This window comes from Theropithecus gelada, chromosome X (assembly GCF_003255815.1).
Source record: "Theropithecus gelada isolate Dixy chromosome X, Tgel_1.0, whole genome shotgun sequence".
Taxonomy (NCBI): Eukaryota; Metazoa; Chordata; class Mammalia; order Primates; family Cercopithecidae; genus Theropithecus; species Theropithecus gelada.
Genome location: NC_037689.1, coordinates 64,086,057 through 64,114,036, shown reverse-complemented (window position 1 = coordinate 64,114,036; position 27,980 = coordinate 64,086,057). Strand labels below are relative to the sequence as shown.

At 34.3% G+C, this 27,980-nt stretch overlaps 1 protein-coding gene across 1 annotated transcript; it reads left to right on the top strand.

Moving 5' to 3' along the window:
• Positions 1–23,954: 23,954 nt before the first annotated feature.
• Positions 23,955–25,186, top strand: TGIF2LX (TGFB induced factor homeobox 2 like X-linked). The gene has a single exon (XM_025373139.1). It carries the CDS (start codon positions 23,955–23,957, stop codon positions 24,723–24,725), a length of 771 nt encoding a protein of 256 aa, XP_025228924.1. The 3' UTR covers positions 24,726–25,186.
• The last annotated feature ends 2,794 nt before the right edge of the window (positions 25,187–27,980 follow it).

The window sequence follows — 27,980 nt, the reverse complement described above, 5'->3', positions numbered from 1 at the left end:
TTCTAAAATCAGGGAAAAGACAAGATTGTCTCCTTTCATAATTTTTATTTTATTTTATTCATTTTTATTTTTATAGCATGGGAAGTCCTAGTTAAAAGAGTTAAGCAAAAATAAATAAATAAATAAACAAACAAACAAATAAGTAGAAGTCTTCCAAATTGGAAAGGAAACAGTAAAATTATGTCTATTTGCAAATGGCATTATCTTAAATGCAGAAACCTTAAAATATTCCACCAAAAATACCCCCCATAGAACAAATAAATGAATTCAGCAAATTTGTAGGACACAAAATGAATATGTAAATATTACTTGTGTTTCTATACATCAACAATTAACAGTTCAAAAAAATTCATTTACAATAAGTTCAAAAATTAAAACATTTGGAAATCAACTTAAGCAAAGAGGTGAACAATTGTGCTTTAAAAACTACCGGCTAGGCATGTTGACTCACGCCTATACTCTCAGCACTTTGAGAGGCTGAGACAGGAGGATTGCTTGATGCCAGGAGGTTGAGAACAGCCTGGGCAATAGTAAGACTCCATCTCTACAAAACAAACAGACAAATGAAAAACTACAAAATTTTGCTGAAAGAAATTAAATAAGACACCAATAAATGGAAAGACATACCTTATTTATGGATTGAAAAACATATTTTCAAAATGAAAATACTATACAAAATTATCTACAAATTAAATACAAACCCTGTCAAAGTCTTAATGATGTTATTTCAGAAGTAGAAAAAATCCACTCTACAATTCATATGAAATCTCAAAGGACTGCATAACCACAATATTGAAGAAGAAAAAGAAAATAGTTGGAGATCCCACACTTCCTAATTTCTCCAGATACTTAGGAATTTGAAGGATTCTTATCTTGGTCCTGTGGTTAAAAAAAAAAAAAAAAGCATTTTCAGGAGAGGAACCAAAGATATGGCCAAAGGACCATTTGTTAAGGAGATTAGTGGGATTATAACAAAACTGTGCCTTATTCATTAGGACAACAGAATAATGAATTTAAAGGCACTTTGCAAATTACTCCTGCCATCCCTCTCACCACAGGCTCAGAAAGCCAAGGCCTGGAAAATAAAAATATGTCAAAAGAGAGGCCTGGGTTGCCCTAAAGATTTTCTGGCTTGCTGCTTAGGGCCACCTCAAGTCTCTGCTTCCCGCATTCTAGCAGGGCACTGCTAGTTAGCCAAGGGAGCCTAGGTGACACTTGGACCACTGCTCCCCAGGGAACAGATACTTAGTTTTGGTACTGTCCATGTGATCCTATCTCTGCAGTGTCACAGAGTGCTGAAGCTGTAGAGCCATGGTGGTCTCCACCTAGGTTTCAATGAATATATCAGAAAGCCTGGGGGCACAAACAGATACCTGCTTCAGGGGTAGGGCCACCATAGAGAGTTACCATTAGGGCTATGCCTAGAGGAGCCATAGAGTGGGATTACTTCCAAGACCCTAGAACTGACAGCAACCAGTGTGCAATGCTAGTCGGGAAGAGCTGCAGGCATGAAACATCAACCTGTGAGAACTGCTGCATGGGCTGAGCTCAGCATAGCTATAAGGATGAGGCTGCCCAAGATGATGGGGGCTGAACCCTCACCCAAGTGTGCCCAGAAGGCAGGATATGGGGTCAAGAAAGATTATTCTGGAGCCTTAATATTTGATGTTATTTCCACTGTTGGGTTTAAGACTTATTTGGGACCAGTTACCCTCCCCCTTTTTTTTCTTATTTCTCCCTTTTGGGATGGAAATGTCTACACTATGCCTGTCCCACCATTGCATTTTAGACGTAGATACCTTGTTTGATTTCACAGGTTTGCAAACGAAGGGAAATTTGGCTCAGGATAAATCATGTCTTCAGTCTCACCAATATCTGATTTAGATGCTACTCAAGACTGAACTTTGATCTGCCACTGGAAAGATTTAACACATTTCTACTGAATAGAATAAATGCATTTTGTATATGAGAAGGACGTGAGTTTTGGGAAATCAGGTGTATAATGCTATGGTTTGAATGGTTGCTTCTCCAAATCTCATGTTGAATTTTAATTGCTATTGTAAGAGCATTAAGATATGGGAACCTTAAAAGATGATTAAGCCATGATGATTTCACCCTCATGGGTGGGACTGTTGCTGTTATAGGAAGGTGAGTTCAGCCCCCTCTTGTCCTCTTTCTCACCCTCTCACATTCTTTCATGTGATGACACAGCAAGAAGGCCCTCATGAGATCTTGGCACCTTGATATTAGACTTTCAAGCCTTCAGAAATTTGAGTCAATACATTTCTCTTCATTACAAATTATCTAGTCTCAGATATTCTGTTATCACAGCACAGAGCAGACTGAGACATGAGGATTTATGAGTTCAAGAATCAAGGTATGGAAAGGAAAGTGCCACCACTTCCATTAAAATCTCTATTTCCTCTCTAGAAAAATTTTCACCTATGTTTCCTGTGACTTTATGCTTTTAAGTCCTAGAGTTTTTAGTTCCAGAAGGAGAAATGCTTCCAGCAGAAGACACAATACTTCTATTGAACTGCACATTAAGACTATCACCCAGCTCCATGGAGCTCCTCATATGCCACTGAACTAACAGGCAAGCAAGGAAGTTTTGATGTTGACTGCCATAATTAATCTCGACTACCAATAGAAAAGTGGACTATTATTCCACAATGGAGGTAATGGAGAGTATGTTTGGAATATAGATTCCTTAAGATGTCTCTTGTTATTACCATGACCTGTAATTAAAGTTAGAAAACTATAACAACCCAATCCAGGCAGGACTCCGAATGGCCCAAAGATTTCAGGAATGAAGCCTTAGGTAACTCCATCAGGTAAAGAACAATGATCAGCTGAGGTGCTTAGTGAAGGCAAAGTGAATACACAATGGGTAAAAAAGAAGGTAATTAGAAATGTTAGCTGTGAACATGTAACCAGTTACAGAAAGAAGAACTATAAATGCCATGGGTATTTATTCCTTGTTATGAATATATTTGTGTATATATATACATATATTAAGCAAATATCATTGTTTTCTTTCCTTTCTTACTCCCTTATCATGTGACATATGATGTATTGACTTTTTATCAGTAATTATTAATTTTGAATCATAGTATTAAGTTATAGGTTATCAGGAAAAGACTAAACATAACTGAAGTGCTTTATGTCTTCTTTTGCAGAAAGAATTAGTGTGTTTTCTGTTGTACACAGGATAGCTGTATCATGCAGGTAAAATTGTGACCTTGTTATTGGTTTTATTTGGAGATTAAGTATGCTTTAAGAATATGCAGGTGGGGGCCATTTTGACAAGGGATGGATTTATGATGGTTAATTTTATGTGTCAACTTGACTGGGCTAAGGCATGTCTAGATAGCTTGTAAAACATTATTTCTGTAAGCGTGTTCCCAGAAGAGATCAACACTTGAATTGGTGAATCAATTAAAATAGATTGCCTGGTCCAATGTATGTGGGCATCATCCAAGCACATGAGGGCCTGAATAGAACAAAACAATAGACAAAGTATAAATTCACTCTCTCTGCTTGAGCTGAGGCATTCAACGTCTGCCCTCGGACATCAGTTCTCCTGTGTCTCAGGCTTTCAGACTCAGACTAGGGTTTATACCATCCATGGGCTGACTAATTCTCAAGCCTTTAAACCTGGACTGAATAACATCACTGCCTTTCTTGGTTCTCCAGTTTGCAGATGGCACATCATGGGAGTTCTAGTCCCCCCTAACCATATGGGCCAATTGCTGTAATAAATCTCCTCTTATTTATCTGTATCTATATATCTATATCTGTATCTATATCTTATTGATTCTTTGTGAAGAACCCTGATAAATATAGTTGTATAACTGTAAATTTACCAAAAATCACTACATTTTGCACACACTATAAATGGGTGAATTATACGGTATGTAATTGTAACTTGATAATGTTATTTTTTTAAGTACCAATGGCCTAATACACATAAAAAAAGCTATTTTCAGATATAAAAAGGGAAAAACTCATCATACTAATAGCAGCAACAACAAAACATACAAATTAACATAAAAATGTGTAAAGCATTTAAAAAGAAAATCTCAAAACCTTTCTAAAGACAGAAAAATAATCAGAAACAGGAGGGAAGAGCAAGATGGTCAGCTAGATGCAGCCAAGTGAAACAGCTCCCACTAGGACTAAGATGACTACCGTGCCTCTAACAGATATTCAGAGAAGGCACTGAGATTAAATGAAGGGAACACACAGAAGTTGGAATGAAGAGGGAGAAACCTGGGACTTTAAACCAAAAAAGAGTAAAAAAGACAAAAAAAAAAAAAATGCATTGCATAATGGTAAGGGTTCAATTCAACAAGAATTTTGAACTATCTTAAATATATATGCACCCAACACAGATGCACTCAGATTCATAAAACAAATTCTTAGAAATCTTCAAAGAGAGACTTTCACACAATAATAGTGGGAGACTTTAATGGCCCACTGACAATACTAGAACATCAAGACAGAAAATTAACAAAGATGTTCAAACCTTGGACTCAGCACTGGATCAAATAGACCTGATAGACATCTACAGAACCGTCCACTGAAAAACATCAGAATACACATTCTTCTCATCACCACATAACACATACTCTAAAATCAATCACACAATCAGGAGTAAAACACTCCTCAGCAAATGCAAAATAATTGAAATCATAACAAACTTTTGGACCACAGCACAATCAAATTAGAAATCAAGATTAAGAAATTTACTCCAAACCATACAATTACATGGAAATTGAGCGACCTGCTCCTGAAGGACTTTTGGGTGAATAATGAAATTAAGGTTGAAACCAAGAAGTTCTTTGAAACTAATGAAAACAAAGATACAACATACCAGAATTTCTGGAACACAGCTAAGGCAGTGTTAAGAGCAAAATTTATAGCACTAAATGTCCTTACCAAAAAGTTAGAAAAATCTCAATTTACCAACCTAACATCACAACTTAAAAGAATTAAAGAACCAAGAGCAAACCATTCTTAAAGCTGGCAAAAGACAAGAAATAACCAAAATCAGAGCTGAACTGATGGAGATTGAGACACAAAAAACCATTTTTTAAAAAAATCAATGAATCCAGGAGGTTTCATTCATATATATATATATATATATACGCACACACATGACTACTAGCTGGACTAATAAAGAAGAAAAGAGAGATGATTCAAATAAACAAACAGAAACAACGGGGAGGATGTTACCACTGACAACAAAGAAAGGCAGAAAAACATCTGGGAACGTTATGAACACGCTTATGCACATAAGCTAGAAAATCTAGAAGAAATGGGTCATTTCCTAGACATACACCCTCCCAAGACTGAACCAGCAAGAAATTGAATCTCTGAACAGACCAACAATGATCTCTGAAACTGAGTCAGTAATAAGTAGTCTATCAGCCAAAAAAGCCTAGGACCAGGTGGATTCATAGCTGAATTATACCAGATGTACAAAGAAGAGTTAGTACCATTCCTACTAAAAATACTCCAAAAAAGTTGAGGAGGTGGGACTCTTGCCTAACTCATTCTATGAGGCTATGAGGTCAGCATCACCCTGATATCAAAACCTGGCAGAAAGACAACAAAAAAAGAGAAAACTTTAGGTCAATATTCCTGAGAAACATTGACACAAAAACATTCAACGAAATACTAGCAAACCGAATCCATAAGTGCATCGAAAAGTTTAGCAACCACAGTAAAGTAGGATTTATCTCTGGGATGCAAGGTTAGTTCAACATGTGCAAATCAATAAATGTGATTCATCACATAAATATCAGTACAGACTAAAACAACATAATTATCTCAATAGATGCAGAAAATGCTTTCAATAAAATTTAATATTGCTTCATGTTAAAAACTCAATAACCTGGGTAGTGAAGGAACATACCTCAAAATAATAGTAGCCACCTGTTACAACCCCACAGCCAATATCATACTGAATGGGCAAAAGGTGGAAGCATTCCTATTAAAAATCTGAACAAGTCAAGGATGCCCTCTCTCACCACTCTTATTTAAGATAGTATTGGAAGTCCTAGCCAGGGCAATCAAACAAGAGAAAGAAATACAGTGCATCCAAATAAGAAGAGAGGAAGTCAAACTACCTATCTGCAGACAACATGATCTGATATCTACAAAACCACAGTCTTAGTCCAAAAGCTTCTTAAGCTGATAAACAACTTCAACAAATTCTCATGATACAAAATCAGTGTGCAAAAATCAGAAACATTCCTATACACCAACAACAGTCAAGCCAACAGCTAAATCAGGAACATCTTCCCACTCACAATTGCCACACACAATAAATAAAATATCAATGAACATAGCTAACAATGGAGGTGAAGGACTCTACAAGGAGAAAAACAAAAGACTGCTCAAAGAAATCAGAGATGACACAAACAAATGGAAAAACATTCCATGCTCATGGATAGGAAGAATCAATGTTGTTAAAGTGACTAAACTGCCCAAAGCATTTTATAGATTTAATGCTATTCCCAATAAACTACCACTGACATTCTTCAAAGAACTAGAAAAAATTATTTTTAAATTCATCTGGGACCAAAAAAGCACCCAAATAGCCAAGGCAACCATAAGCAAAAAGAACAAAGCTGGAAGCACCGTGCTACCCAACTTCAAACTACAGTACAAGGCTGTAGTTTGGTTACTAGGCTACAGTAACCAAAACAGCATGGAACGAGTACAGAAACAGACACATAGACCAATGGAACAGAATAGAGAACCCCAAAGTGAGTCCGCACACTTACAACCATCTGATCTTTGACAAATCTGACAAAAATAAGCAATGGGGAAATGATTCTCTCCTCAGTAAATGGCGCTGGGATAACTGACTGGTCATATGCAGAAGACTGAAACTGGACCTCTTCCTTACACCATATCCAAAAATTAACTCACGATGGATTAAAGACTTAAATGTATAACCCAAAACTATAAAAAACCCTGGAAGACAACCTAGACCATACTGTTCTGGACATAGAAATGGGCAAGGACTTGGTGATAAATACACCAAAAGAAATTGCAATGAAAGCAAAAATTGACCAATGAGATCCAATTAAAATAAGAGCTTCTGCATGGCAAAAGAAGCTATCAAAAGAGTCAACAGAAACCCCACAGAATGAGAGACAATGTTTGCAAACTATGTATTCAACAAAAGTCTAATATCCAGCATCAATAATGAATTTAAATTAACAAGAAAATTAACAACCCCATTAAAAAGTGGGCAAAGGACATGAACAGCCACTTTTTGAAAGAAGACGTACATGTGGCCAACAATCATATAAAAAAAAGCTCAACATCACTGATCATTATACGAACATAAATCAAAATCACAAAGAGATATCATCTTATACCAATAAGAATGGCTGTTATTAAAAAGTCAAAAGTTAAAAGATGCTGGCAAAATTGTGGAGAAAAATGAAGGCTTATCCACTGTTGGTGGGGCTGTAAATGATGTCAACCATTGTGGGAGAGTGTGACGAATCTTCAAAAACCTAAAAACAAAAACACTATTTGGCCCAGTAATCCCATTACCGGGTATATAGCCAAAAGAATAGAAATCATGCTGGTATAAAGAAACATGCATGCATATATTCATTGCAACACTATTCACCATAGCAAAGACATAAAATCAACCTCAATGCCCATCAGTGGTAGACTATGTAAAGCAAATATGGTGCATGTACACCATGAAATACTATGCAGCCATAAAAAAGGAATAAAATCCTGTTATTTGCAGGAACATGGGTGAAACCGGAGGCCATTATCCTTAGAAAACTGACACAGGAACAGAAAACCAAATACCACATGCTCTCACTTACAAGTGAGAGCTAAATAATGATAACACATGGACACACACAGGGAAACAGCACATGTTGAGTTCTATTGGAGGGTGGAGGGTGGGAGGAAGGAGAGGATCAGGAAAAATAACTAATGGGAACTAGGATTAATACCTGGGTAACAAAATAATCTGTACAACAAATCCCTGTGTTTTTGTACTAGACATAATGGAAAATGAACAGGAAGGTGTGTAGCTAGTGTAAAAATTAACAGCTAGAGCTTTGCATGGAGCCACTAGCCCCACTAGATATTTAAACATACATAACATCTCTATAGTAACGCAATAACATACTGGCACACTAATATACAGGCAGAACATGGATTAGTAAAGAATTACAAAAGAAAACCCAAGTATATAGTCATATTTATAATATAATGTTGGCATTTCATATCACCAGAGCTAAAAGGGACATATAAATTACATTGAGATAATTGGATAGTCATTTCAAGGAAAAAAAAACAATGTCTATATCTCATACCACACAGCAATCAAGTACAAATTATTTGGAGATATAAATTTAGCAGAAAATAACCAAAGAAAGAAAGATATCATATACAAATTATAAGAAAAGATGAGTAAAATCTTATAATCTTTGATGTGCAAAAATCTAACTATAACTCAAAATCTAGTTTCAAGAACAAAAAGGAGTAATAAATTTTACTACACATTAACACATTTATTTAAGGCTAAAATCATAGTAACAAATTTTAAATTTTTCACGAAAAAATGATAACTTAAAAGCACATCTATATTCCATGTTAACTATTTTCGTATTGGAGAAAATAACAAAATAGGAAAGTATAAAATAAGATAATCCAAAATGTAAAGAAAATACCAAATACGTGATATAAAGCTATCTAAATGAATTCATAAGGGAAATATCTACGACATCTACTTTGAGATACTATTTTATACCTCTCAAAAATTGCCAATATTCAAAATATTGGTAACATGTTTAGTTGGTAAGGCTGTGAGGAAAGCGGCACAATCATATATAGCCATTGGAAACATGACATTATATAATCACTATAGAAGGAGATTTGTTAAATTATAATAAAACTATACTATAGCATTATATTAATAAACTATACTTTATCTCAATTCTAGGAATTTATCCATAAGTTCTCTCCAGCTATAAGAACTTTCATATGCACAACTTTGTTCATTGTATCAGTAGTTGTAATTTTAATATAATAAAAACAACCTATATGGCAAAATATGGAAAATAGTTTGAACGAATTGTGATGCATACACCATACACCCCAGGGAGAACTATAGCAACCTGATAAAGAAAGTGAGGAAGATCTCTATAACCAATATGGAGTTATTTCCAAGATTGCAGTTAGATGAAAAAAAAAAGCACAAAGAAATATACAAATTAAGGTGTGTGTATATATATCTCTATATAAATATATATACCTATATCTAGATGTATATATACACACCTATATATAGATGTATATCTATATATCTATATACCTATATATCTATCTATATATCTCTATATAACCTATATATAGATATGTGTATATATACACCTATATCTACACATATATACATATCTATACACATATACATATCTATAGACATGTGTATATATATACACCTATATCTATATATAGGTGTGTGCATATATATCTATATAGGTATATATGCACACACCTATCTATAGGTATATATACCTATATATACACCTATATACACCTCTACATATGTATGTTTACCTATATATATACCATATATATACCTATATATTTAAAAAGCATTACAAAGTTATATCTGCTTTTTAAAGAAGAAAAACAAAGAATAAGGCAAGAACAAATCAAATTATTTACCTATAGGCTATAAAGGAGCACTGGGTACAATGTGTAGCTTCTGTGTGTAGCTTTATGCATAGTTTTGTGTTTTGAAGCTATGTTAAGGTTTCACATTTTAAAAAATGAAATAAAATAAAGATGAGTGAAAATACTAAATTTTAGGGGAATAACGCACAAGTAACCCTAGATGTCTTTCTTCACAAGTGATATGATTGTCTATTTAGAAAACTCCAAAGACATGATTTTAAAAAATTGTGGCAGGGGACTTAACACAGGATTATGGCAAGTTTGTAGAATACAAGGTTAATTTAAAAATCAATAGAGTTTTTTTATGCCAGAAATGTACGAATGAAATTTGAAATTTAAAAAAAATGCCATCTATGTTATAACCAAAAATATTAAATGAATAAGTATAAATCTAACCAAATACATACAGGATTTATATGAAGAAAACTACAAAACTCTGTTGAAAGAAATTAAATAAGACATAAATAAATAGAGTGAGAATCCATGTTCATGAACAGGAAGACTCAATATTAAGATGCCAATTTCTCCAACGTAATTCTAACACAATACCAATCACAATCTCAGAAAGTTGTTTTGTTGACATCAAAAAATTAATTCTAAAGTTTATATGGAAAGGCAAAAGTGCCCAGAATAGACAGCAAAAGACTGAAAAAGAAAAAAATCAGATAACTGATACTACACTTCTTTAAGAAATATTATAATAATAAGAAACAAAGACAGTGTCATATTGATTTAAAAAGTGAACAAATTGATCAATGAAACAGTATAGAAAGTCCGGAAACGTAACTGAAAAACTATGGTCAACTGATCTTGGACAATAAAAAGCAAAGACAATCCAATGGAGAAAGGATAAGTTTTTCTACAAATGGTGTTGGAACAACCGGACATTATACGCCAAAAAAAAGTCTAGATACAGTCCTTATACCTTTCACACACACACGCACATACACCTCTAAATGGATTATAGACCTAAATATGAAATAGAAAACTATAAAATGTTGTTTCAAAAATCGTAAGAGAAACTCTAGGTAACCTTGGGTTTGGTGGTGACGATGACTTTTTAGATGCAACATCAAAAATGCTATCCATGAAAGAAAAAATTAAGTTGCACATCATTACAATAAAAAACTTCTACTCTGTGAAAGATACTGTTAAAAGAAGAAAAGGGAAGTCTATAGACGTTTTAAAAATATTTGCAAAGCCCTTATGCGATTAAAAATAAAACTTATATTCAAGTTATACAAAGAACTCTTAAAAATCAATAGTAAAAAAACAACCCAATTAAAAATGGACAAAGCATTTGAATAGATGCCTCATCAGAAAATATACAGATGGCAGATAAGCATATGAAAAGATGTGCAGTTTCATATGTCATTAGGGAATAATAAACAATAATGAACTACTCCTAAATACCTATTAAGATAGCTAAAATCCAAAAGACTGACAATACCAAATGCATTTTTTGCTGATAGCAATGCATAATGTTGTAGGCACTTTGAAACACAGTTTGCCAGTACGTTACAAAGGTAAAAATTGTCTCATTATATGGTCCAGCAATTGCATACCTACGCATTTATCCAATTAAAATTTATGTCAACAGAAAAATCTGCATATAAAGTCTTATAGCAGCTTTAAGTGTAATTGCCCTAAAACAGAAGTAACCAAGATAAATGGATGAACAAACAATCACACAGTCATACAAAAGAATATTATTTAGTGATAAAAAGAAATAAGTAAGCAAGCCATGAAAAGATATAGAAAAAGTTTGAATGCATATTGTAGTGGAATATGAATAGGTAAAGCACAGAGGATTTTCAAGGCAGTGAAAGTGTTGTCTATGGCACTGTATTGTTAGATGCATGGCATTATGCATTTATAAAACCTGAAGAACTATACAACACCAAATGTGAGCTTTAATGTAAACTCTGGGCTTTAGTTAATATTAACATATCAATATTATTTCATAAATTGTCGAAAATGTGCCACAGTCATGCAACATGTTTATAATAGAGAGAAATATGGATTTGGGGGTAGGGTATGCAGAAACTCTGAAGTAGCTGCTAATTTGTTTAATTTAAAACTTTTCTGAAAAATAAAGTCTTTAAGAAATACAGTATGTTGACTATAATAAAGAATTTTGAAACCACCTGTTCAGCAAATGCTGGTATTAGGACAGACTCCTTTTTAATATTCTAAACTCAACAGGAAAGAAGAGCCAAAGAATCCAATTAGAATATGGGCAAAAGGCATAAACAGACATTTTACTCAAGAGGATATCCACATGGCATATAGTAAATCAGATTGTATTCATCATAAGTCATTAAGGAAATGCAAATTACAACCATATTAAAATATCACAGCACACTTATCAGAGTGATTAAAAGTAGTGACAATACCAAAGGGTGACAATGTGGAGAAAACAAAATACCAATACATTGCTTGAAGCAATGTAAAATGATAGAACCACTCTGAAAAATTTTGGCAACTTTATGGAAAGTTAAACATGTGCCTTCTGTAAAACTCAGGAACTCTATACTTGAATATGTATCCCAGAATTTGTTTAATTTCATAAAAGGTAAACATGTGCCTTCTGTAAAACCCAGGAATTCTATCCTTGAATATCTATCCCAGAAATTGTTTAATTTCATAAAAACTCCTTACACAAATGTTCATAACAGCTTTATTCGCAATATAAGAATTGTAAATAACCAAAATGCAATTCATTAACTGAATTGTTACGCTGCAGTTAGCATGCCTATACTATGGAATATTTCTCAGCAATAAAAAGGAACTATCAAGACACTCAACAGCTAGTATTACGTTAAAGGTAATTATACTGAATGAAAAAAAGCCAATCTAAAACAGTTATATACTCAAATATTTCATCTATGAAATGCTATGTAACATTCTTAAAATGACAAAATATTAAAAATGAAAACAGCTTAGCATGTGCCAGAACTAGTTAGGGAGGGAGGAGGTGACTGTTGCTATAATGGCAGCAGGAGGGATCCCTGTAATGGATGCCTTCTGTATTTTGATTATTGTGGTGGTCACAGAAATCTGAACACGTAGTAAAACTGCATAAAATTAAGTGGACGTAACACACAAAAATGAATGCAGGTAAAACCAAGAAAATCCGAATAATGTCAATTAATCTTTTTTTTTTTTCTTGAGACGGAGTCTGTCGCTCAGGCTGGAGTAGCACTGCAAGCTCCGCCTCCCGGGTTCACGCCTTCTCCTGCCTCAGCACCCCAGCAGCTGGGAATACAGGCGCACGCCGCCACGGGCTAATGTTTTGTGTTTTTAGTAGAGACGGGGTTTCACCGTGTTAGCCTTGATGGTCTCGATCTGCTCACCTAGTGATCCGCCCGCCTCAGCCTCCCAAAGTGCTGGGATTACAGACGTGAGCCACTACGCCCGGCCCATGTCCATGAATCTTATCAATGTCAATATCCTGGTTGTGTTATTGTTTCCAGTTATGCAAGGTGTAACTACTGGGGAATACTGAGTGAGAGCAGGCAGGATTTCTTTGTATTATTTCTTACAAAGGCGTATTAATCTACAACTAGCTCAAAATAAAAAGTTAAATAAAATTCACAATAGTCCATGCTATTATAAATCTCATTTTCTTTTCCAAACTGACTCATCTTTGAGTCAAATTCAATAGATAAATATTGACGCAATATGGCTAAATTTGTGATTTCTCTCTACCTATATGTTCATGTTTTCTTCATGAAAAGTCATTAATTTTTAAAAAGTTAGTTCTCTTTCAGGTCTCAATAATCCCTACTTCCACAATGGTAAAGTTACAACAAATGCACAAACTTAGAGCACAGAATCCTTTCACACCACCACCAAATTTGTCTTCCTTCGTTTGCTGGGCCAATGCTATCAAGATAAGATAAACCCTGGCCCTATTTTCTCAGACTGCATGATAAGATGAATACTGTAATTTTGAATTGAACATAGGGAGAGTGGTACCTTAGAAGCCTAGTAGAGGAATAGTACCAAGAAGTCAAAAATCTTTAATGTGAGACACTGGATAATGACTGTACTGGAGAGAAATAATTTCTAAAAAACAAATCAACAACAACAACAACAACAAACAGAATATGGACCATTAAAATAGAGCACAAACATTTAAAATGTTTTAAGGAGAGATGAAAACAATCAGATGAAATGAGAAACAAATAAGAGAAAAAAAGAATAAATTATATTTGTCAAACAGGTGAAACGAAAGGTGAGGGAGGAGACAGAACAGGAAATTTTCATATTTGCTCCGTTTTAATGAGGATTTTCTATAAAATAAAACTAACTTTTCAATATTCTGTTAACCAATTTCCTCTTCTTCTAAATTCCACACTTCTTCAAAAGGAGAATACAACCGAGAAATCATCTGCTGAACTAGAAAACAAACAGAAGACTGTTCAATAAGCCGGTCTGTCATCTTGCTCACTGAAGGAACAAGTATATGCATATACAATTTTTGTTAGTAGTATTTCAGGTTTCACTTCCAATTAAAGTACACTAAAGATAGAGAAAATGCAATGAACTATGTAGATTTGAAAATGCATGTTGATTTGGGGAAGTTATATACAATTAGTTTTAAATTTTCTCAACTTTTCCAATATATGGGGGAAAAAAGTTTGGAAAGCCAACTAATTCCATCATTTCTATGGAATGGAAACACTGATATACATTTTGCCTTGAAAGAAATTAGATTTTCTGATTAATTGGTATAAGTTTTAAATAAGATCATAACACCTTACACTTCTGTTACCCTTAGTTTAAAAGATATGAGTACAAAAATGTTGAGACATTATTCTTGGCACCATGATACAGTAAATAGTTTTAATGCCTAACCAAAATAGCTATTTTAGGAAGCTGGCATAACAACCTGTGAATGTCATGCCTTCCAAAATGGCAAAAGAAGATTGTTTCATTTCCTCTCCACAATCCCAAACAATGAGAAAACAATGAAAAGTTTAATAGAGTGAGTTACAAAGCATAACTATGCAAAAATAAAACATGTATAGCACAATGGGTAAAAGTTATTTGCTGTCCCTAGGTAGTACATTTAATTTACAACTGATGTTCATAAAATAAAATGATAAATATTTTCCTTTCGTCATAAGTATCTACATATGTCTGGCTATGTTTTCAACTTTTTAGCGTAACCTTTATAATGAAACTGTGATACTGGAAATTTAATGTTCATATATTATTAATTATGCTTTTCTACTATGTTGACCTTTTTAATATTCTGCATGTTGGTCATTTATTCATCCCCAGATAATTGCTTCACCTGTAGGTAAAAGGTGATATTCAAAGCCAAAGGCAAAATACTATTATTTAAAAGTTCAACTCTTTATTCAGAGTATAATATCAATTATTAAAATATGCATACTGATGCATGCATTTACTATTAAAACATATATTTTCATACTACATTTAAGTTTACTGTTTGTGTCTTGTCATATCTACACTTACACAAAATCTTCAAATGAAAATAATATATAGATTTTATTCATACTTGCCAAAAAATATATTAACTCTAGCCTTAGTTAAAAATTATATTAATGTATGATTTTAAACTACTGATTAAACTAAAAATTTACAGATATTTTCCTGCTTCTAAAAACATATTAGCAAAGATTGTTATAGTAGAAAAAAATACAAAGAGTATTTTCTTGATCCCAGCCATTAAATCAAATAACTACTGAGTCAAAATGGAGTATATTTGATGGTAATCATGAGGCTTGGGTTTCAGTCCAGGTTTTACACCAACGTATTCTTCATGATTGGAAAAATTAGCTTCCATTACAGAGACTTTTAAAAAACAATTTCATATACACACAGACTCTCTCTAAAGTCACATTCAAATCAAAATTCCTTCTGATGATATGAAAATAAGCAATGAAGATAAAATACTATTTTGCTACAAATTTTAATAAAATTGTGACATATTATATTCAATAATTACTATTTTCCAAGATAGAACAATTCTAGCTTGATAAAGCATATTGAGTAGGTAGCTATATATTTTAAAAATATCCAGAATTTCCTCTGTAAGAGTACCTGCTATCAGAGCATTACTGGAGATAATTATAAACTATGGAGAAAATATTTAAAATATCCTTTAAATCTTACAACTTAGAGCACAACAAAAGGCATGATAAAACCACAAAGGAGTCAACAGCTTAATATGAGAAGAACACTTAGTAAGTTTCTGATATTTTAAAGGCTTCTTATGAAAAAGAAGACAGGCTCCAGTTCACTTCACATAAGGTACCTCCATTTACATGGAATTCTACAGTCTTGTCTGCATGACTATCCACAGAACAGAATTTAGGCTACCACAGCAACTGTAAATTGAAGAGGAAATGTTGGAGAAAAATTCCAGAGAAGACGAGTCCCAAAATTGATGTATAAATATTACCCAAATTTCTCACTGACCCAAGAAGTATGCAAAGTCAGGTCAGATGCCACACAGACCAGGTAAGGTTAATATATATATATTTAATTTCAGCTGATTCTCCATGCAGGGCAGTCAACATTTAAAAAAAATATATCCAGCCAAGTTAACTTTGGGCTGAAACTACAACAAATGAAAAAATCCCACTGTTTGAATGAATACAATAGAATCAAGAATCTCTGCCGTATTTTATGAAGATATAATCCAAAATTATTAGACATACAAAGAAACAGAAAAAAATATTTCATGCTCAGGTAAAAACAGGAAAACAACAAATGGAGATTGACTCAGGCATAATGCTGATGTTTGAAATTAGCAGACAGTTCTTTAAAACAGCTGTCATTACTATAACTCACAGACTTATGGGAAAATATGCTTAATGAATAAATTGATAGGCAATTTTAAGGAGATACTTTTAAAAGCAGACATGCTCAGATTAAAATTACAATACCTAAACAAACCCAGAACCTAGATAGAATAATGTCAGATTACAAATAAAAGAAGAAACATACATTCACTTAAAGATAGATTGATATAAATTATCCAATCAGGAAAATAAAGAAAAAAATAGATAGATTGATATAAATTATCCAATCAGAAAAATAGAGAAAAATATATTTTAAAAAAATGAGTAGATCTACAATAATCTCTGGTAAAGTGTGAAAAAGTCTAAAATATATAAAATGAAGGTATCAGAAAATGAGTGACAGAATGGAACAGAAATACCATCTGAAAAAATAAAGACCAAAATTTTCATTTTAAGAAAATTCATATATGTGTAAAGTTAAGAAATTCAGACAACTGGAAGAAGAGACATAAACAGAAAATAAATCATTTTCAGACCTCTGAAAACTGACCTTAAAAGGCCATGAAAAATGTGAATCAGTTATGACTATAATTCAGAAATAATGAAAACGAAAGGCAGTGGAGGGAGATTTTTAATGGGCTCAACAATAAATAAAACCATTAACTGAAAATCTGATTCTATATCTAGCAAAAATATCCTTTAATAATGGAAGTGAAGTGAAGACATATTCAGAAAATAAAAACTAAATTCTAAGAAAATCTGTCATCTCTATAAATACCTGAGAATAACTGCGACAGAAAGTTTTTCTGGCTGAAGAGTATTCCAGATATAAATCAGACTTTTAGGTATGAATAGAAAACACAGAAAATTCTGAAGATGTCAGGAAACTAACACACTATATATCCTTTTAATTCCTTAAATGGACACATAATTGATTAAAACAAAAGTTATAACATTTTAATATAGTTCTGAACATATTTAGATATAATACACATGAAAACTATAAAAAGAAGATAGAGGTATAGAGAATGAACATATCCAAGCACAATGTTCTTATATTTTTTGCAAAGTGGTAGAATATGAAATCTATGGAGACTGTAAAAACTTAAAAATATATATTGCTATCACTAGAGACGTCTCTAAAATGTAATTGTAACAGGTATATCAGAAAGCTAATAGATGTTAATATTAAATGCGAACAAATATTTAATGAACTAAAAAGAAGACAATAAAGGAAAACAGAGAAACAAAAATATGTTGTAAAAAGATAAATATTAAAGTGGTAGACCAAATATAACTGTTATTATTATATTAAATATAAGAAGATTAATAGCTCCAATTAAATAGGAGCAATTTTCAGATTGTACAAAAGATCAAGACCAATACAAGGAATTCTACAAGAGATATATATTATAAGGATACAGATTAGTTTAAGGTAAATACACAGTACTTACAACTTTTACAAACATTAACCTAAAATGGATCATAGAACTAAATGTAAAGTGCAAAATTATGAAACAATTAGAAAATAACATAGGAGAAAATGTAGATGGCCTCAGTTTTGGTGATGTCATTTTAAGTTCAGCATCATACGTACAATCTATGAAAAAAATATAATTTAGAAGTTGAATTTAATTAAAATTAAAACATTTTGTTCTGTGAAAAACACGGTTAAGAAAATTAAGAAACAAGGCACATACTAGCAGAAAATATTTAAAAAACATATACTTGGTAATGAACTGGTATTCAAAATATATAGAAAAATTCTTGAAACTCAACCAAAGAAACCAATCTGATTAAAAATCGTCAAAAGATCTAAAAAGACACCTCATCAAAGAAGATATACTGATTTTATATATAAGTATGAAAAAAAAGATGCAGAAGTCACTAGGGAATTGCAATATAAATCAATGAGATACTACTACACATCTAGTAGAATGACCAAAATCAACAATATGGACATCAAAAGCTGGTGAGAATGTGAAACAACAAGAATTCTCATTCATTGTTGGTGAGAATGAAAAATAGTACAGCCACTTTAGAACATAGTCGGGCAGTCTCTTAAAGAACTAAACATGTTCTTACCACCATAATCCAGCAATTGCAATCTCTGAAATTTCTCCAAATGAGCTGAAAATGTATGCCCACGCAATAACCTGCACATGGATGTTTCTTCATAAGTCCCTAAACTTGAAAGCAATCAAGATGTCCTTCAGTAGGTGGATAGATAAACTGTGATATAGCCATATAATGGAATATTATTCAGGGCTAAAAAGAAATGAGCTATCAAACCACAAAAACATATGGGAAATCACTTGTGATTTTGATAGGAATATGTCATTAAAGTAAATTTAAAGAGAATTAAATGTATTAAAATAGTGAAATTTCCTAGGGTAAAACAGAATGTATTTTAACTTTTATTAACATCCATTTTATGTTATTAAATAAAATTTTCTATTTTTATTTGAATAGGGTGTAGACAATAATTTCTAATTTTAGGCCTATATCTTTTTGTATCTTTTTTCTTGATATGATTATGAATTAGATAATTTTCCCAATATATTTTCTAAATTATGATTATTGATATATGCTAATGTTCATCTTTTGTTTGTAACTGACCACCTTACGTAATTCTTATTATTTATAATAGTTTCTCAGTTGATTTTGATTTTTAGATATTTCCTAAGTGGCAAATCATGGTATCAACAAATAATAATATTTTTCCTCCTTTTAGTATATTTATTGTATTTGTTTTTGTTTGATTAATTCTATTGGATCAAATTTCTAAGCAATGTTATAGTAGTGAAAATAAACATCTTTGCTTTACTTATGAAATTGAAAGAATCATTTTTATTTTACTGTTAAGTATAAGGTTGCATATTGGAGATTTTAACTTTTTATTAATCTGTATAAAAGGAAGGATCCTTTTATCCTTATTTCATTAAAATATGTTTATCATAAATTTATTTATTTATTTGTTTTTGATATGGAGTCTTGCTCTCTCACCCTGGCTGGATGTAGTGCAGTGGCACCAACTTGACTTACTGCAACCTCCACCTCCTGGGTTTCAAGCAATTCTCCCTGCCTCAGACTCCCAAGTAGGGATTACAGGTGCACATCACCACGCCTCACTAATTTTGTATTCTTTAGTAGAGATGGGGTATCGTCATGTTGGCCAGGCTAGTCTCGAACTCCTCAGGTGATCCACCTTCTCAGCCTCCCAAAGTGCTAGGATTATAGGCGTGAGACACTGTGCCTGGCCCAGAAATTTATTTTAAATTCAGTAAAATAGTTACTCAAACTCCAACAAGATGACATTTTTTCTTTTATCCATTAATGTGATTAATTCTCAAAATATATATTCTAATATTATATCATGTTATATTTTAGATAATGTTTCCATTTCTTCATGTGTTTTATATTTTACATGAAGGTACATTCTATTCAATAATAATTTATGATTCTATAAGTGAATCTGCCACAGATATTTCTGTCATGCTTTGTGAGATTTTCACATCCGAGTCATACCAGATTTATAAAGAACTGGAAAGCATTTTCTTTACATCTTCTTACAAAGAGAATCATTTGCTCCTTAAGTTGAGGAAATGAATAGAATACGCTGTAAGATCCATAAGTCTTATTGGGGGATAATTCTATGGTATCTCTTACAGTCAGGCCATACTTCCAACTTTCATCCCTCCAAATTAAGGTATTGAATCTGCTAGAACTTCCTACACTTCTTACTCTTAACATGCCACCATTTCTGTCAATAGGGGTTTAATGCTGGTTTCCTGACTGTTTCTACAATTCGTTTCAAAGTGTAAAATACCTGGCAGGAATTATCCAGATACTTTACGATATGAAAAAGCGGTATGCCCTTGACAACATTCTTTATTTATTATTTATTTATTTATTATTATTACTACTACTATTATTATTATTATTATTTTGAGACGGAGTCTTTCTCTGTCACCCAGGCTGGAGTGCAGTGGCGTGATCTTGACTCACTGCAAGCTCTGCCTCCTGGGACAACATTCTTTATTTTTAGAGTTGGTGAAATTCAGTTACCACATCATCAATTTTTGCTTAGTTCACTGTGCTTTGATTTTTGTTTTTGTTTTTTTGTTTGTTTGTTTGTTTGTTTGTTTTGAAATGGAGCCTTGCACTGTCACCCAGGCTGTGTGCAATGGCACAATCTCAGCTCACTGCAACCTCTGCCTCCCAGGTTCAAGTGATTCTCCTGCCTCAGCCTCCCGAGTAGCTGAGATTACAGGTACCCGCCACCACCCCCGGCTACTTTTTTGTACTTTTAGTAGAGACAGGGGTTTCACTATGTTGGCCAGGCTGGTCTCAAACTCCTTACCTCGTGATCCACCCGCCTCGGCCTCCCAAAGTGTTGGGATTACAGGCGTGAGCCACCGCACCTGGCCTTGGTTTTGTTTTTTAATTTGGTTTTATAGTCTCCCATTTCTTCGATGCCAAAAATCAAGCTTTCTCTAAAACTCTACAAGTAGATCAACATAATTTGGTTTGTAGAATACTCATATGAAAATTATATTACTGGAAACAATAAGCAATAAAATAATAAGGACCTCAGTCTCACTATGGTCTTTCATAATTTGAGAAATAAAATGTCTATTATAGTGTAATGCCATTGACATCCCTAGTACAGTCATGAGAAGGCACTTTTCAGAGTCACAAGTAAATAAATCAATGCTTATAAATAGACAAACTGTTTACAATGAGATCTGTGTACTTCACATAAAAAGAAACAATAAAGGAAGATAAAAATTGATAGACACTATTTAGATCATTTTATCTTCTTACAAGTTATAAAGAAGTAGGTGGAAGCAATCTATCTTTCTCTCAGAGATATCCATAATTCATAATTTTGTATCACCAAAAACATGAAGAAAGGTAATACAGTTTCTATTCAGCATTTCAATTATTTCATCATGAAAGGAAGTCACATTTTTTTGTGTCAAAAGCGATGGGATTCATTTCCAATTTCTCACCTACTTTCCAGATTTCTCCATATTCCTATATGTGTTGGTAAAGGAAAAGACAGTTTCCAAATCTCCTGGGAATAATTTTGAGCCATCATAATATTCTTTTTAGAGGGGAATCATAAAGTAGACATTAAAAATCAAGAACCTGGATCATGTCAGTGAGAAGAAATCTGTAATTCGTTAAATATGTGCAATTCTACGTCAATCCTTGAGCAGAGGCCTGAATCCCCATAGACAGAAAGAACGTATAGGAGTAACAAGTGAGGGAAGACAAGTTACTAGAAGTCATACTGACACACAAAAATACTTTCAGCGAGCATGAAGCATAAATGTGTTGGTGAGAAACAGTTGCAGGAACTGAGTTTCTACTATGCATAGAAAATCTTACCTTCTGTGTTTCAAAAGCCCAAAAGTCCAGTGGAAATAGTAGCATTCTTTTCTAGAGTATTCCAAAGTAGATCTTCAACTGTATCCAACATACTCAATTATTCGTTGTTGGGAGCTTTACTCAGTTGTTCATCAGATTTGATTGTGTTCTTCAGTAGGTCTCCCTTACAATAAATTTTAAGTGATGAAAGTCAGTACCAATAAGGAAGATTACCAACAGCCAAAGGATCAGTAGACAACATTCTGATATCCAGCCCAGTGACAAGGAAGAACTCTTAAGGGCAAAAGGAAACTGTGGATAATATATGCTGCTTAAGATGATAGCTAGGACTCTGAAAAATATCTGAAATTAAAAATAAATAATACCATACAGTATTATTGAGGAATCAGAGTTGATGCTGGTGGTAATTGTCTTCAAAGTGAATCATAGTGTTCTTGAAAAAAGTCAAGCCTTATTTTTCAGCTACTAGAAATGAAAATTTGAAATTTACAAATTATTTTCATTTGACTTATGGGGTGATTTCTACATGCTGGAAATATCAAGAAATATTTGGCCGGCTGCAGTGGCTCACACCTGTAATCCAGCACTTTGGGAGGCCCAGGTGGGTGGATCGCTGGAGGTCAGGAGTCCGAGACCAGCCTGGCAAACACGGTGAAACCTTGACTCTACTAAAAATACAAAAATTAGCCGGGTGTGGTGGTGCACATCTGTAATCCCAGCTACTTGGGAGACCGAAACAGGAGAATCAGTTGAACCTGAGAGGTTGAGGTTGCAGTGAGCTGAGATTGTGCCACTACTACACTCCAATCCGGGTGACAGAGCGAGGCTTCATCTCAAAATAATAATAATAATAATAATAATAATAATTTTAAAAATAAATATTTAAATAAACTGTCTGTGATCACCATTATTTCTTGAATTCTATCTTATTCCACTTATTCCAGATTGCTAAAAGATCCCTCAATTTCTGACTGAAGTTTAAAGAGATACATCACAACTAGATATCCGAGTCCAAGGAAGAGACACGAAGACCTCAGTGGTACTGACAGGCAATAGCAAAGTCATTCAAAAGACAAAGATTTTGGCTGGGCTCTGGGCCTCAGGCCTGTAATCCCAGCACTTTGGGAGGCGGAGGCCAAGGCAGGTGGATAACGAGGTCAGGAGATGGAGACCATCACGGCTAATATGGTGAAACCCCACCTGTACCAAAAATACAAAAAATTAGCCGGGCGTGGTGACAGGCACCGTAATCTCAGCTACTTGGGAGGCTGAGGCAGGGGAATCGCTTGAACCCAGGAGGCGGAGGTTGCAGTGAGCCAAGATGCTGCCACTGTGCCACTGCACTCCAACCTGGGCGACAGAGCGAGACTCCGTATCAAAGAAAAAAAAAAAAAAAAGACAAAGATTTTAAGGCCATAGAGAAGAAAAATTTAAGCAAGGCATCAAAAGCAAAAGTCTAGTTCAAAATTATTATTAATATCTGCTTTGAACGTGGAAGAATGGAAGAGAGGAGTCAAAGTACAGTAGTTACACTCTTTTATTGAGGTTAGTAGCTAGCCAACAATTTGTTCCTGATATATCTAGATGAGCCAGTGAGACAATTAAAAGTAATAAGAGGGAAGAATAATACCAGAGTAAAATCAAATAGGAAGAAAGTGATAGGCGTATTTACACTAATAGAAATAGAGTTCGTCAGTTAGTGGAAACTGGTGACAACAGCAGAGAAAACTCTGGAGAGCTATAAACTGCATAAAATCAAGTGCATTGGAAGTTACAGAAAATAACGCAAGAACATTGGGAAAAGGGGAAGTCCAGGAAGTGTGGGGGAGGGGCGGCGTGGAGAATAAAGGATGTGACGTCACTGAGATAACTAACTCCGCTCTTAGCAACTCTGTTAGCAACGCTGGTTTTCTTCCTCCGAAACAACAGGTGAGACTTCCCCTTGGAGATTTGCCCATGCTTTCTAAAGTGGCTCTCCCAAACCTACCTTTGTCCTAACTTAGTTGTCTGTGATTCTCAATACAGTAAAGATAAGCCTCTTTGAATATGGAGGCCGCTGCGGACGGCCCGGCCGAGACCCGAAGCCGGGTGGAAAAAGACAGCCGGCGGGCGGAAAAAGACAGCCGGCGGCCAAAAAAAGACAGCCCGGCGAAGACCCAAAGCCCAGCCCAAGACACCTCAATCATGTTGAGAAATAACGCAGATACAGGCAAAGTTCTTGCCTTACCAGAGCACAAGAAGAAGCGCAAGGGATACTTGCCAGCAGAGTCCGTTAAGATCCTCCGTCGCTGGATGTATAAGCATCGGTTTAGGGCCTACCCTTCAGAAGCGGAGAAGCGAATGCTGTCAAAGAAGACCAATTTGTCTTTGTCGCAGATTTCTAACTGGTTCATCAATGCTCGCAGACGCATTCTCCCGGATATGCTGCAACGGCGTGGAAACGACCGCATTGTTGGCCACAAAACGGGCCAAGATGCCCATGCCACCCACCTGCAGAGCACCGATGCGTCTGTGCCGGCCAAGTCAGGGCCCCGTGGTTCAGACAATGTACAAAGCCTGCCCCTGCGGTCCTCGCCAAAGAGCCAGATGTCAGGAGAGAAGATACCAGAGCCGGGGTCGGCCCCTAGCCAGAAGCTCACCATGATAGCCCAACCAAAGAAAAAGGTCAAGGTTTCTAACATCACGTCCTCGTCTTCTCCAGAACCTGTGTCAACAGAGGAGTACGCCGACTTCAGCAGCTTCCAGCTGCTAGTCGATGCAGCGGTACAAAGGGCTGCCGAGCTGGAGCTAGAGAAGAAGCAAGAGTCTAATCCATGATTGATGATGTCCCAAAAACCCAAGTAATCAATCCCTTATCTACTGTGGTAAACCTGTTTATGTTCACCCTAACTTATTTGTATACTTACCTTTTATAGAGGCATCTTTCTTTCTAGTGGTTTTATGAGAACCAATCTTAATTATTGGGACTAAATTCTGTCAGATATTTCAGTGTTTCCAGGTGAAAGACATTAAGGTGCCATCATGATGAACACTGTAGCAAAGATCTCTTACTCTCCATCCCCCTGGATTTGAATTCTTTAGACCGTCAGACTAATACATCTGAGATTAAACATCAAGCTGAGATTTCAGAGACAAATGTTTTTGGCTTTCTAGTCAACTTTCTTAATCCCAGGGTTGCTACATATAGTAAGTCACCCCTCTTTCTCCCTCTCTGTAATCTTCCCTGTTTATTAGTATGAATCATAGAAAAGAAAGCCTCTATAAAAATGGCTATAACATCCCTCATTGTTGGAGTTTTCTGAAGCTTTCAACTCTTATGTTCCTCTTTGTGCAATTTATTGGCCAGTTTGGAAGAAGTAGTGATTCTTTGCAGGGGGTTGACTTTGAGAGCCGAAGTACAGTAAATTCATGAACACTTTCTTGGATAAAGGTGAACTCTTCCTGCTTTGAGCAGTGAAAAGTCTGAGTAAAGGTAAGAAAATTCCAAATGTTAATTTTATCTTATTGTTTGTTGGTTAGTTGGTTTTAGAGAATGCTTTTTATTGATTTTAATCATCAAAGTAAAAACATAACAAAAAATAGCAAAAAAACAAAAACAAAAAAAACTGACAAAAAAATTCCCTTGAAGAAACCAAAGGAAGATAATTTAAAAAGAAAGAAAAGTAATCAATATAGAACATGTCAGCAAAAAATAAAGTAGTTCCGGGTATTGTATTATTTTGTTATTATCTTTTTAATACATTTATGTATTTTTCCTTTTAAAATTATTGGTTTGGTAAAGATTGGGGTAGGAATGTTAAAAGCTTCAGACCCGTCCTGCGTGAGAATAATCCTATTGGCTTATAAAGGCAGCTTTTTCACAAGTACAGGCAGATTTTCACTAGGATAGGAACGGAAAGATACTACCCCAGAGAGCTGTAATTTTACTTCTCTGCTTTTAGGGAGCTAAAACCTGAGGAATCTGGGGCTGTAAATTGGGCTGTAGCCTGATTCTGATTCTGCTCTAATGTGAAACAGATCATGATTTTTCTACTTCTGGGACCCATTTTTTATATTGTTAGCAAATTATTGGCAATTTTACATATAAGGTGCTGTATCTTCTTCAGGCATCTTAACAAACAATAGTCATGAGTTATTACTCTACTTATTATAAGTTTCCATATTACCAGAAAGGAAACAGGCCCACATTCCCAAACTGCTGTTTCTGAAATAAAGTAGGAAGGAGTTGAGGTTTCTAAGACATACATGGATCCAGGGGCATTTAGAAGGAAGTGGTATAAAAATACTCATCGTAACCTTACTGAGGGGGGCCTGTAAACACTCAAGGAAACGCCCAAACCATTTTGTTTATAGTGCCTGGCAAAAAGCATTTTCTGCATATGGATACACAGAAGGCTCTTATTCAAGGAAGGGAAGTTTGCTATCTGGGTGGGAAGATTTCTAGACTCAGCCTAGATTATTTCTATACACACATTTCTGGACCCTTACTACTTTGTCCTGTATCTTTCTTTTACGTCTGATAGGTCTTAAGACTCAGGCTTTTATCTTTCTCAGTTGAAAATGAAGTTAATTGCAACTTTAGTGCTGAAGTCTGAAAAAGGAAGTTTCTTATTGTTTAGGCTCTTACAGACAATGTAAGAGGCTTGTTTCCTCTTGTTTCTAGAGGCTGAGGCCACTTGGACTGTTCCTGTAGAATGATTATTGGAGTACTTGTTTATTAATAACTTCATTATTATTGTAAAATGACTGTAGAATCATTGTAAAATCATTGCTGCTGTAGAACTTACTCAAAGGTGAATCTGTTGGGATTACAGTGGTATTTGTCCATTTCCATTGTGCACTTTATAATGGTGAATTGTGGTCTACAGTTGTGTTCCAGCTTTAACTGTATTATATCGAAAGAAATTGGGGAGAACTGTTCTTGGTTTTGTGCTACAAACATGGAGAAGCAGCAGTTGTTTAGTTAAGAACTATATACAACAGAATTTTTATTGTTGAAGTTTTTGTCAAATAAATGTATTTTTTTTTCATGTAAAAGGATGACTAAATGTGTTTGTGATTCCACCAGGCTTTAACCACTTTGAAGTTGTAGCTTCTTTATGCCTATATATATATTTTTTTTTATAAGAGTGAAATTTAGGAAGCTATCATCTTCTTCGCTTTGTGGAGAGAAATGGGGATAATCTTCTAAAGGAACTAAGTTTGGAAAACTTAACCACCAATTCCATGTTATTTGAGTTTGAGAACTATGTAAAACCTGATAAAGAGTTTCTGAAACAATGGTCTTGTAGAAGTGAAAAGGTGAAGATAGCATTGAGAATATCTTGGTTAGGATTTTTTCTTTTTCCTTTTTTTTTTTCTGCCAAAGTATTGGGAGTCATTTATATTTCCAGAAGTATACAAGAATTTCTATTCCTCTACACTTTTACCAATACATAATATCAATTTTCAATTTTTCTCAAGCCAATAGGTATAAAACAGATTACCATTATGGCTTTCATTTGCATTTGTCTGATTAATAGCAAAATTGAACACTTTTACATATTTTTCTTTTGCCACCCATTTTTTCCTCTTCTGTTGAAATCAATTGCTTCATTTTTCCTTTCTGCTTTGCCTTATTTATCTAGTGGCAGTTCTTCATAAATTCTATTACAATTATTTTGCTATATGAACTGCAAAATTCTTCCAATTTGTGCATGCGTTTCTAGTTTGTTTATGGTGTCTTTTGTCATACAGAATTTCAAATGTTATTATATGCAAATTTATCAGTTTTCCTTTATGAGTTGTGCTCTTTGTGCCTTATTTAAGAAGTCTGTCATTGCCTAGGTATAATGAAGATATTTTCCTGTGTTTTCTTACGTAAGTTTCTTTTTAAATTTTGCTTTAAGTTCTGGGATACGTATGTACAATATGCAGGTTTGTTACATAGGTGTACATTGCAGAATGTGCAGGTTTGTTACATAGGTATACATCTGCCATGGTGGTTTGCTGCACCTATCAACCCATCATCTAGGTTTTAAGCCCTGCATGCATTAGATATTTGTCCTAATGTTCTCCCTCCCATTGCCCCCG

What these genes read in the sequence shown, in the direction of transcription:
- TGIF2LX (XM_025373139.1), top strand. Translation starts at nt 23,955, where the DNA reads ATGGAGGCCGCTGCGGACGGCCCGGCCGAGACCCGAAGCCGGGTGGAA.